The following is a 13,998-nucleotide window of genomic DNA, read 5'->3' on the forward strand; positions in this document are numbered from 1 at the left end:
CATGCTCAAATAACACTCGCTGTTCACTGTTTCTTCAAAGAAAGGGGTCCAATAAGTCCGTGACTGGAAATTGCTGCCCACGCTGTAATCCTCGGAGCATAATGTTGTCGTTCATGAAGCACTTGGGGGTTTTCAGTGGCCCAAAAACGTACATTTTGTTTGTTAATTACACCATCCAAATGAAAATGCACCTCATCTGAAAACCAAACGTCGTTGAGAGTTTCTTCCCTATCCTCCGCCCACTGAGCAAACAGTAGTCTCTGCTGCTTGTGTTCTTCAGTGAGATTCTGTGGACAGGTCATCTCGTATGGGTACACATGGAGGTCACTTTTAAGAATGCGTTGAACGGAGCGTCTGGATATTCCCAGTTGCACTGCTGCCTTTCTACACGATTTCCTGAGACTTCTCTGTACAGCAACTTGTACCACTTCAATATTCTCCGGTGAACAAACAGGCTTAGGCCTAGATCGCTTCGCTTCCAATATTGTTCCTTCCTGTACAAATTTATCGTACAACCTGTGGACGGTCTTCTTGCAAGGGACCCGTCGTGTATTAAACTGTTGTCGAAAATGCCTCCGAGTCACGACAAGGCTTTTCGTTTCGTGAAAAAGTAACACAATTGCCAATCGTTGCTGTGTCGTCAGTCTTCCATTGTCAGCCATTGCTGCTTATTAGTCTCCTAGCAGCATTATCGTGAATCACACGTCATTTCGTAACTCATTTGTTTTTCCAAGCTCTGCTGGTACTGCTGTAGAGATGCCAGCAGGATACCTAATGTGTGTCGTAAATTGTGAAAGAAACAATTGGTAACACATTTCGTGCGCCACACTATATATGTTAATGATTTCATCTGAAATGATATATAAAAAGTAATGGGAAAGTCAATACGCATCAGAAACAGAAAGAAGGTAAGCGTCTAGAATAGGGCCAGTGGTGTACTTACATGTTTCGCACAGGAATATTGTCGGCACTTGCTCTGAGGGTAAGAGGGGAACAAAAGGAGGTGCGTCAGCTGTTTGTTTTACGCAGCCAATGAAAGAGCAGAATGTAGATGACGTGTTTCGAAGTGATGCATTCAGAAGAAAGGGTGAAACGCAGCTATAAATGAGGATTATAAATTTAATTACTCCTTGTTTGAGTCATAGCTATTTAAACTGTGCTAGTATCTTCAAACAAAGGACAGCATCGCACCCCATGACATATTCGAAAGAGCAGTGAAATATTTTTTCTGCTGTGTGTTGCCAATCAATTGATCTGCGGGAGCACATTGAGTGAGTGGATTGATGTCTTTTAATTAAATCATGGAAGCAGGTAGGCGGACCTGTTTTTAATACACTAAATGTGCGACTCTCACAAAATATCATTGATCCACCTACATTCTCCATTTCACACCACATTTGATACATTTTCATGTACCTGCAATTAACCTGTGAGACGTGCCCTAGCAGATGACATCGCCACGCAGAATGAAATCATTTAAATCAGTCCACTTTATAGCACTGGCTGCCATAATCATAAAATATTTCTTTCAAACAAGACAATGGTTTCAATTTTGGTGCTAGAAATATATTGCTTGTCTTCTCATCTCTCATTGACTACGTCAAAGAATCGTCCCATTGGCAACGCAGAACTGATACACTGTCAACCTATGAGCACTCTCACAGGTCCTGATCTACACTTTAGGTCAGGAACAATATTTCCGCAGTAGGTGCATAAAGATATACCGTATTTACTCGAATCTAAGCCGCACTCGAATCTAAGCCGCACCTGAAAAATGAGACTCGAAATCGAGGAAAAAAATTTTCCCGAATCTAAGCCGCACCTGAAATTTGAGACTCGAAATTCAAGGGGAAAGAAAAGTTTTAGGTCGCACCTCCAAATCGAAACAAAGTTGGTTCATTGTAACATGAGACACAATTGAGGTCAAATGGATGAAGATACAGCTACAGTAGTTTTGTGCGAGTCGTAACCTTAACAGTTAAGCTTTACCAAGTAGCCATTGTTATGTCAGGTGCTCCATCTGTATTTATACGGGTACCCTTCCTTTTTCACGTGCTTCGTCTGGTTTGAATTGATTTCTTATTTTCCTTTGATCTGGTAAGCACCATTTTCTTTGTTATAGGTGTTTACGTCACTCTAAGCTGAAAATGCATTACTGAACTGTGGCATGCATTGTTCGTCGCATTCTGATAGGGCGCGTTTACGGCCTTTCGCCGCTCGCGGCACGGTTTGCTTTTGTGCGTGCTACCGCCGCTTACAATAAAAAAAGAGAGATGAATTGGCTCAGTAGTGAAACAATGGCAAGAAACGGCTATTTGTTGTTATTTACACTGCTGCTTTCTTTGATAATGATCAACAAGAACCAAATAATAAACTGCGTATGATAGAAGATGTTCTGAACGAGAGTTTAGCGAAAATTTTTCTCCGTTTGAAAATCTTTGCAGACGCCTCTTCAGTACATTACTTTCTACATAGAAATTAGAGTCATCTTTGATTTAATAATTTAGTCAATTGCCATGCTTCATTTCTCACTATCACTATTACGCATAAGAATAATATGAATATAAACATGACATGTGTATACTTCCGCGTTTGCTGTTGTCTCGCTCTAGCTTCGTAGTTTATTAGGCAGACAGGATTTAAATGAGACAGTAGCAAACACGAAAGAATACGTGGCAAAATGTTTATATTTGTATTATTCTTATGGTGAAGAGAACACTGCATGTGATTCACAATTCATAAAAGTTCCCATTAGCAACCATCTCTTCTCACAAGTAGGAAAAAATTCAGAACGTAGAATTGGCCATACTGACAAACATCGCAAAGAGTCTTGCCGGTCTGATTTTCATAGTACATTGAAAAGCTGCTACATTCGAAGATGAACAATACGGAATTTGTATTTACTTCGTTGGATAACGTATGAAAATGCAGTGGTCAAAATTCGGGGCGGAGAAAAAAAGCTCGTCTTCAACCTTTTTTTAAATTTATTTACTGATGCAGAGGTTTTGGCGCCAGTATTTATCTTTGTGCCTGCAAAGCATGCCTGTGTAGCGCTACATATATTCGACGGCATAAGTTAGTTGTGGCGGCACCTACCAACATATTTCAGAACTTCCGCTTACTTTGCACTCGATTCTAAGCCGCAGGCAGTTTTTTGGATTACAAAATCTGGAAAAAAGTGCAACTTAGATTCGAGTAAATACGGTACCTATTTAACAGATAGTAGTTACCACATACTATTCTCCCATTCACAGTGTCCAAACTTACACGGAGATTTATTCCTAACATTTGCATCATACCATGAATGAGCACAGTATGTAGTACACACTTTGGATAAAAGTACACTAATGGTGTACTCAGTTCTTCCACTGTGTATGACATTTGGTAACTGTGTGGACAATGAATGGTGGGATGTGAACACAATAAATCGTGAGTCAATTGTTGGTAGTCAGTCAGATTGGTCTTTTGCAATTTCTCATGGTGCATAAATAAAGCTAGCTGGCATTTTTTCCTAATGGATTACACTTTAAACAAACTGTAGGAGTTTTTGGTAAAACTGGAAATAAGACATATAAGTAGGTTATCACAATGACAAACATATATCTCAGGCTACAGTACACATCAGTCTCTTACAGCAACCATATTTTCATGTTGAATACATCAGCTTTGCCAACTTGCAACCAAATTGTCACATTCCAATACCATCTTCCTCAGGTTTCACTACAGGTCAGCCTGTCTGCACATCCAGTTTTCTTCCTGTTGTCCATCTAAAAAAAATGTAATCAATTTGATTTTCCACTGAAAGAAATGATTAGACTCAGCCATTCTCATTGGCTACTGTATTCTACCAGCACACTGTCTACAACTGAACGAAGAAGTTACAAGCAGCACCATGTAGTGAAAGAGCTTTCTACATCTTATGTGCACTTTAGTTGGCTCTCTGTACAGTTTGGTTTCATCTTGAAGAGATTATATAACATCGTTGTTGTCATCTTCAGCCCAAACACTGCTTGGATGCAGCTCTCATGGCCGAGTGCACCAACCCCGGTGAAAAAGCATGATAACCAAGGTCCCGCAATCACGGTTAAAAGTAAATCGCATTTAAAATGTTTCTGCAGTGCACCAACGTTAATCGCTGGTCAGCAAACCGTCGTCAGCCAACTGTGCATTTGACCGCGGTAAACTCTCTACATTGCAATGGAACGTGCCCTGGCAACGCAAAGATGTTAGTAAACATGAAATTGCAAAGATAATCACTGGTGCCACGTTCTATCTTTGCTGTTTTTTCAGTCGACAAGCAGAAGTGTGTTTACATACCTCGGTACCTATTTCTGATCTGTTGGTTTCTTTTTTGGAGAATAATGGAGAATAAAAGAAGAACACCGAATTTCTCGAAGTACGAGATAGGTGTACTTCTTGAACTGGTGGGTGCAAATGCTTCCGTTCTTGAAAATAAGAAAACTGACGGCTGCAGCTTAAAAGAAAAACAGGCAATGTGGTTCCATGTGGAGGTGCAATTTAATTCTACTCCTGGTAAGTTTACTCATAAATGAATAACTTTTCTAGGTTCATCGTAAGCGTAGGATATGGCACACACTGGCTTTTAGTTTGAAATTTGAAACTGTTATTGGCGTACCACTGAAATACGTGATAGGACTATGTACATTTACGGTTGGAATTGTTTTGTTAGTTTTAAATTTAAATCCAATGCCGTGCTACTGTTAACTAAATATTATGTGACTAACGGAAGCTTTTATGTTGAAAATTGTGAACGTACGTTTCTCACTTAAGCCCTGTGCCATATTCTTCATATATGCTTATACCACTTTCTTTTTAATGAACTGATATGTAATCAAAAGCAATATACAGATCTTACATTTTTATTGCAGTTATAAGTTAAGAGCCTCAGAATGCAAAATGGACTTATGAATGTAAATAATATGAGAATTAATTTATGGTATTACAAACTTCATTTATTTAATTTCAGGTGTGACAAAAAGATCCTGTGACAGGCTGAAAACCTGTTATGAAAATATGAAAAGAAGACTTCGAAAAGACCTTGCAGAAGAAAAGGTGGAAGTGTATAAAGCAGGTGGGGGGAAGCCTACCCAAAAAACCACGATCCACGATCGGGCTAAACTATTAGAAATTGTTGGTTCCTCAATGAAACCATTAACAAATGCATATGATTCCGATGCACAGTTTAACATGATTGTGGATGTTGTCAACATGGAGAGGAGAGCAGTGCAGTGCAGTGCAGTGCAGTGCAGTGAGAACACGCCACCTGCTTCAGTTGTCGAGTTAGCAGAGAGCACACAACCTAGCACTTCCCACACACCTGTCGTAATACTAAGTAAAGAGACACCAAATAATGTTCTGGCGGATGTAACCCAGCTGCAATCTGTTTCACAGTCTCCTGATCAACCCAATGAAAACATTTGCATGCCAAAAAATACCTGGCATCGTCGCAGGATGCCTGCAAAACCAAGGCCATCAGCTTCGGGAACAGTGATTGACAATGTGTGCAAGAAGAGAGTGGAACTACTGGAGGCCCAATTACTCATGATGAAGGCAGAGCACCAACAGGAGCTGAGGATAAAAAATTTAAAGATTCTGGCCCTGAAAGAAAAACTTAAATACTGGAAGAAGAAAAATGCCAGTGACATGTGACTTTTTTATTCCTGTGACAGTGAATTTTTTTAATTTTTTATGCTATGTTGTATTTTGTCTCGTGTATTAAAGTTGTCTCACAGTTCAAATTGTTTCTCTGTGTTTGTCCTGTTAGTGATACTGCTTCTATCCTAGTTGGTGTCCGTCTAATATCTGCTTACATCTTATTTGGTCTGGACTAAGTTTGATCCAATCACTTAAAATTAGAATTACTTCATGTATAAAAACAGATTAGCAACACTGCAGTTTACACAAGTAAGCTACATGTCAGTTGCAGGCCTGCAGCCATAACGTCAGGTGCCAATTTCAACTTAAATGACTGAACAATGAGGTAGACTGTTAATGAAACAAAATAATAGTAATAAAGCATTCTTGTTACTCTAACTTTGGAATGAACATATGTGCTGTAACAGTTATATACATGAGGCCCAATGTTATCATGTTTTGCATTGTTTGTACCACAATATCCTAACATATTAAATTACGAGGGAAAGTGCTCCAAAAAATAATTTTGTGTGTGGTGTTTTTTGTGCAATACTCTGCACCTGGTAATGTTTATAATGGGAACCTATATCTTTTATGACAATACAATTTGAAGTGAGGCTTGTTGAGAAATACATTGCTGTGGTGGGTTCTCTTTTCTGCAAAAGTAAGCATAGCATATGTGGCTTTCCTAGACACACCACTTGGTAATGTGTGTGGTGGAAACCTGTAACATTTATCATAACAGTATTTGTAGAGAGGCATTATTGCATAATACATTGCTAATATGGACAGTAGTGAGATTAGCATTGTGTGGCTTCTCTAGCAATACTCTGCACCTGTTGATGTTTACAATGTCAGCCCATAACTTTTATCACAGCAAAATTTGTAGCAAGATATTTTCAGTAATGCGTTCCTATGATGGGTCACTGTTTCCTGCTATAGTAGTCATAGCATGTGTGGCTTTTTTAGCAATATTCTGCACCTGCTAATGTTTATGATGGCAACCCATAACTTCTACCACAACTGTATTTGTAGTGAGGCATTTTTCTGTGGCACTATGCAATCACAAGGAATTCCCTTCTCTACAGGTGAGCATTAAATGTGAAAAAACTGCATCAATATCAGTGAGAGTGAGGGAGGGAGTTTCCCTCAGTAATAACTTAAAGTATGACACTTCGTACCGTCAACCCACAGCATTACAGTTCTGCTTTCATATCTTCTGAAGTAGCACACTCCTTAACTAATTATTGCTCACGCACTGATCCCCAAAGTATTAGACATTGCTGACAAAATTCCATTGCCTTTTGTACCAACGATAACTTGTTTTTGGTGGCAATTTCTAAACACAAATTTGTCTTCAATTTCATGTATTTTTTTTAAATGCCATACAGTTGTGCATAATATTGTGTAAAGTGCTGCTACACGCATGACTGACTAGAATTAACAACGTAATTCAATTCTTTGCACAACCATATGGCCACACACGCTTATGTTTGAAGAAAATCATATTGTAAATAAAGAGTAGTGATTAATATGGAAACAATTTAACAAATAAAGAATCCCAATCTGACATTTTATGTTATTACACAAATGATTATTTATTTTGTGCCCATGTGTATACTGCATATTCACAATTTTAACCTAATCTAGGTGATAAGACTGTATTAATACTGAGCAGAAGTGCAGTAAAATAATCTCTAAAGTGAAAGGTTCTAATAATAAAGAATGTGCTCTTTTAATATTGCAAAACTGTTGGACATTCACATATTTGTTGTTACAGTAGAAAATTTAAGAGATGTTTAGGATCTATAGTGAACATAATACAGAAATATCCATTATATTTTATTCCACTCGCTTTTACTCTCACTCTCTCTCTAAATGTAATGGAGTCATTTGTTCTCAAATTTAAGTACATACCCAGAAACTGAACATGTATATAAATAACAGAGTACTGCATTGCTTTCACAACCAATGTGATGCAAGAAATATATCTTTAATAATGAATTAGCAACAGTTCCACACTAAAAAAATATCTCAGAAAAGCAGCAGCTGGGTAATTGTCTGTAGGCAGCATATCCTGTCCCTGGCACAACAAAACCTCAAATTTCGCATCACACACCCAGTTCAGTGAGTACTTTCATGTTCGCTAGACAGCAGAAACAAAATAGATTACATGCTGAAATAATCTGAAAAATTGAAAATACGACGAAATCCCATAACTATAATCATAATTTTTCATTACGAACAATGTCTGTTACATTATCGGAAATGTTCATTAATTATAGCACGGTGAACTGCTCTTCCAGGTAATGTATCATCACGATACATCTGCTGTCCAGGTAGCACTGGTTCATTGTCTTCAATGTTGGGGTCTCTCTCATCACGTAACTGATTTAAAAGTCGAGAAATTTCAGGATCTTCTGGTGGTTCTTCACTGCTTGTACTCCTCGCAATATTATGCAAGACAGCCATACCCACAATGATTGACATTGCTTCCTGTGGATTACATCTTATTCGTACAGATAATATGGGAAATCTTCTCTTCCACATACCGTATTTTCTCTCAACAGTGTTTCTAGTTTTAATATGAGACCTGTTATATTGATGCTCTGCTTCATTTTGTGGATTTAAAAGTGGAGTTAATAAGTAGGATTTACATGCATAACCACTATCCCCCAATAAGTGACCTTGTGGTATTTCTCCGTTTTCAAATTGAGCTCTGCGAGCGCAGTTGAGAAATATGGTACTGTCGTGCACAGAGCCCAGCCATCGAGCAACAATATCTCTTATTAACAAATTGTGATCACTAATCGTTTGACAGTTAAAGGAAAAATATGATTTCCTATTGCGGAAAAGTTCAGCATTATGTCCTCCAGGAGACTGAATTCTTATATGGGTACAATCCAAGGTACCAAGAACGCCAGGAAATCGGTCCAATTGGCTAAAACCATACATCACAGAGCGCACTTCTTCTCTTGTAGGAAATTTTATTAAATGAGGAGACAGTGATGCTACGATGTCTGATACATCACTGATGATTCGTTGTGCTGTTGTACAATGTATATTACTGTTGTCCCCAATAAGAATGTTGAATGCACCTGTTGCATATGCCCTTAAAGTAATCAAAAGTCTGTTTATCGGAGAAACAGGGTTATTCCGATCAGTAGGAAATTCTAGCCTATCATTAATTTGATTTAATAACCACCACACTGTTTCTTTTGACAGACGAAATCTCTCTTCAAACTTCCTGTCACCATAATCTTCAAAAGGGTTTCCCCTTTCCACAATCACTCCAACACGATTTTGGTCACGATTTAAATGGTCAAGGTATAACAAATCTTCCTCAATGCCATCCATAACATCAAAACGCGCCGCCATCTTAATAGCGTATGCTTCTAAAACCGTCGTTATGTATAGAAAACCGGGAAAGAGCCCCGGTTAAATATAACTGCAGTCGATTCCCTCGTTTAACTTAGATCGATGTTGGTGCACCAGAATACTGCGCTGAACAGGATTATATACAGACTTAACCGCGGTTAACTGTTAATCGAGATTGGTGCATTCGGCCATCAGTGTTACTTTACCTTGTGCAAGCCTCTTCATCTTTGAATAACTATTGCAATCTATATCCTTCTGAATCTCAGAGTAAGTCCTAACAGCCGATCCCTTCTTTAAGTCAAGTTGTGTCACAAATTTCATTTTGTCCCAATTCTATTTAGAACCTAGTCATTAGTTACACACTTTATCCACGGAATCTCAGCTTTCCTCTGTAGCACCACATTTCGAAAGCCTCTAGTCTTTTCTTGTCTAAATTATTTATCGTCCAAGTTTCATGTCCCTTCAGAAAAGGCTTCCTAGCACTTAAATCTACATTCAATGTTGATAAATTTCTTTTATTCCCATTGCCAGTGTACATTTTATACCCTCTCTACTTTGGCCATCATTAGTTATTTTGCTGCACAAATAGCAAACCTCACCAACTACTTTTAGTTTCTTGTTTCCTAATCTAATTCTCTCAGTACCACCTGATTTAATTTAACTACATTCCATTATCCTTGTTTTGCTTTTATGTTCATCTTCTATCCTCCTTTCAAGACACTGTCCACTCCATTTGACTGCTCGTCAAATTCCTTTGCCATGACAGGATTATAATGTCATCGGCAAAACTCAAAGTTCTTATTTCTTCTCCCTGAACTTTAATTCTTTCTTCTTTTTTGTGATTTCTCAAGTACATCAACAAATGTGATAGTGTCACTGAATTGAAACAGGTGACACAGAGGGTATCAGAGTAGGTAATTAGATACCGAAAGTAGCATATAAGTTTTGTTATTTCAGCAGGAAAATAACTGACAATGACAAACAAAGTGGAGAGGCTATAAAATGCAGACTGGCAACAGAATTTTTAACTTAATATACAAGTTTAAGTGCAAGAAAATCTTTTTCTGGAAGTAATTGTCTGGAGTGCAGTCTTATATGAAAATGAAATGCGGACAATCTACATCTACATACATAATCCGCAATCCACCATATGTTGTGTGGCGGAGAGTACCTCGTACCACAACTAGTATCTTCTCTCCCTGTTCCACTCCCAAACAGAACGAGGGAAAAATGATTGCCTATATGCCTCTGTACGAGCCCTAATCTCTCTTATCTTACCTTTGTGGTCTTTCCGCGAAATGTAAGTTGGCGGCAGTAAAATTGTACTGCACTCAGCCTCAAATGCTGGTTCTCTAAATTTCCTCAGTAGCGATTCACGAAAAGAATGCCTCCTTTCCTCTAGAGACTCCCACCCGAGTTCCTGAAGCATTTCCGTAACACTCACGCAATGACCAAACCTACCAGTAACAAATCTAGCAGCACGCCTCTGAACTGCTTCCATGTCCTCCCTCAATCCGACCTGATAGGGATCCCAAACGCTCGAGCAGTACTCCAGAATAGGTCGAATTAGTGTTTTATAAGTGGTCTCCTTTACAGATGAACCACATTTTCCAAAAAGTCTACCAGTGAACCGAAGACGACTATCCGCCTTCCCCACAACTGCCATTACATGCCTGTCCCACTTTGTATCGCTCTGCAATGTTACACCCAAATATTTAATCGACGTGACTGTGTCAAGCGCTACACTACTAATGGAGTATTCAAACATTACGGGATTCTTTTTCCTATTCATCTGCATTAATTTACATTTATCTATATTTAGAGTTAGCTGCCATTCTTTACACCAATCACAAATACTGTCCAAGTCATCTTGTATCCTCCTACAGTCACTCAACGACGACACCTTCCCGTACACCACAGCACCATCAGCAAACAGCCGCATATTGCTATCCACCCTATCCAAAAGATCATTTATGTAGATAGAAAACAACAGCGGACCTACCACACTTCCCTGGGACACTCCAGATGACACTCTCACCTCCGATGAACACTCACCATCGAGGACAACATACTGGGTTCTATTACTTAAGAAGTCTTCGAGCCACTCACATACTTGGGAACCAATCCCATATGCTCGTACATTCGTTAGGAGTCTGCAGTGGGGCACCGAGTCAAACGCTTTCCGGAAGTGAAGGAATATGGCATCGGTCTGATACCCTTCATCCATGGTTCGCAAGATATCATGTGAGAAAAGGGCTAGTTGTGTTTCGCAGGAGCGATGCTTCCTTAAGACGCGCTGATGCACGGACAGCAACTTCTCTGTCTCAAGGAAATTCATTATATTCGAACTGAGAATACACTCCTGGAAATTGAAATAAGAACACCGTGAATTCATTGTCCCAGGAAGGGGAAACTTTATTGACACATTCCTGGGGTCAGATACATCACATGATCACACTGACAGAACCACAGGCACATAGACACAGGCAACAGAGCATGCACAATGTCGGCACTAGTACAGTGTATATCCACCTTTCGCAGCAATGCAGGCTGCTATTCTCCCATGGAGACGATCGTAGAGATGCAGGATGTAGTCCTGTGGAACGGCTTGCCATGCCATTTCCACCTGGCGCCTCAGTTGGACCAGCGTTCGTGCTGGACGTGCAGACCGCGTGAGACGACGCTTCATCCAGTCCCAAACATGCTCAATGGGGGACAGATCCGGAGATCTTGCTGGCCAGGGTAGTTGACTTACACCTTCTAGAGCACGTTGGGTGGCACGGGATACATGCGGACGTGCATTGTCCTGTTGGAACAGCAAGTTCCCTTGCCGGTCTAGGAATGGTAGAACGATGGGTTCGATGATGGTTTGGATGTACCGTGCACTATTCAGTGTCCCCTCGACGATCACCAGTGGTGTACGGCCAGTGTAGGAGATCGCTCCCCACACCATGATGCCGGGTGTTGGCCCTGTGTGCCTCGGTCGTATGCAGTCCTGATTGTGGCGCTCACCTGCACGGCGCCAAACACGCATACGACCATCATTGGCACCAAGGCAGAAGCGACTCTCATCGCTGAAGACGACACGTCTCCATTCGTCCCTCCATTCACGCCTGTCGCGACACCACTGGAGGCGGGCTGCACGATGTTGGGGCGTGAGCGGAAGACGGCCTAACGGTGTGCGGGACCGTAGCCCAGCTTCATGGAGACGGTTGCGAATGGTCCTCGCCGATACCCCAGGAGCAACCGTGTCCCTAATTTGCTGGGAAGTGGCGGTGCGGTCCCCTACGGCACTGTGTAGGATCCTACGGTCTTGGCGTGCATCCGTGCGTCGCTGCGGTCCGGTCCCAGGTCGACGGGCACGTGCACCTTCCGCCGACCACTGGCGACAACATCGATGTACTGTGGAGACCTCACGCCCCACGTGTTGAGCAATTCGGCGGTACGTCCACCCGGCCTCCCGCATGCCCACTATACGCCCTCGCTCAAAGTCCGTCAACTGCACATACGGTTCACGTCCACGCTGTCGCGGCATGCTACCAGTGTTAAAGACTGCGATGGAGCTCCGTATGCCACAGCAAACTGGCTGACACTGACGGCGGCAGTGCACAAATGCTGCGCAGCTAGCGCCATTCGACAACCAACACCGCGGTTCCTGGTGTGTCCGCTGTGCCGTGCATGTGATCATTGCTTGTACAGCCCTCTCGCAGTGTCCGGAGCAAGTATGGTGGGTCTGACACACCGGTGTGAATGTGTTCTTTTTTCCATTTCCAGGAGTGTATGTTCAAGAATCCTGCAACAAACCGATGTTAAGGATATTGGTCTGTAATTTTGAAGATCCGTCCTTCTACCCTTCTTATATACAGGCGTCACCTGCGCTTTTTTCCAGTCGCTCGGGACTTTACGTTGGGCAAGAGACTCGCGATAAATGCAAGCTAAGTAAGGAGCCAATGCAAAGAGTACTCTCTGTAAAACCGAATTGGAATCCCATCAGGACCTGGCGATTTATTTATTTTGAACCCATATGAGTAGTTCAGACAAGAAGAGAATAAAAGCTTTTGAAATGTGACAAAACAGAAGGATGCTTAAGTCAGCCGAATTGATTGGATAACCAATAAGGCGGCAACTGTTTTCTGAATAATAGTTCTACAGCTAGACTCTACTCTTTTTTCAGTGTTTTCATTTTATGCGACTAGTTTTCCTAACAAGACCTCTTCCAGTTCAATACCATCACAAATTACAAGAATGCGCAATTCAGAATATGAATGTCAAACCCAGTGACAAAGAATGAAATATAAACTTTAAAAAAAAAAAAATACAGCAGTGAGACCTCTATTCTAAAAAACTATCAGCTATAGACTTGGAAATACAATTCTCCTATGACAACAGTGGTGAAGATCATGAACGATAAAGAGGCAACAAATCAAATTTGAGATGAGAGAACTTTTTTGTACAACTTGTCTAAAAGGTTGTGTCATTTAATAGACTTCCTGCTGTGGGAGCAGTGAATAGTTACATCAGTAGTGGAAGGAAGTTTGGGGGAAAGGGGAGGGGGGATTTTAGAGAAAGAAGGAAAAAACTACAGTAACTCAGTTCAGTAAGCAGGTTCAAATGGGTGTAGGTTGCAGTAGCTACACAGATAAAAAGTGACTTGCACATGATAGACCAGTGTGGAGAGCTGCAGCAGTCAAGTCATTGGACTGAGATAAACATACAAAGCAAACAACAGTAAAGCAGGTATGAGAAGCCATTAGACTGGCCATAGGCAACAACCCCCTCCCCACTGACTTACCTTCTTGGAATTCCCACCAAGTGTTTGTTCTTCTCCTGGGTCTCTCTTATTTTCCTTTTCTCCTCATCAGTCAAAAGTCCAACTGTGGCCTTTGGGTCCACAAATTTTATATTCAACTTTTCTGCCTGCAAATTTCAACAACTGTATTGCATCCCTTCAAATAAAAAAAAGTG

The 13,998-nt window shown here is 40.8% G+C and overlaps 1 protein-coding gene across 1 annotated transcript in view; it reads right to left on the minus strand.

Moving 5' to 3' along the window:
• LOC126108558 (large subunit GTPase 1 homolog) overlaps positions 1-13,998 on the minus strand; it is a 200,194-nt gene that overhangs the window by 183,479 nt on the left and 2,717 nt on the right. The window contains exon 3 of the mRNA XM_049913845.1: positions 13,826-13,950. Within this exon, the coding sequence (XP_049769802.1) occupies positions 13,826-13,950 (125 nt within the window). The remainder of the gene's footprint in view (positions 1-13,825; positions 13,951-13,998) is intronic.

Source organism: Schistocerca cancellata, chromosome 11, assembly GCF_023864275.1.
Source record: "Schistocerca cancellata isolate TAMUIC-IGC-003103 chromosome 11, iqSchCanc2.1, whole genome shotgun sequence".
NCBI lineage: Eukaryota > Metazoa > Arthropoda > Insecta > Orthoptera > Acrididae > Schistocerca > Schistocerca cancellata.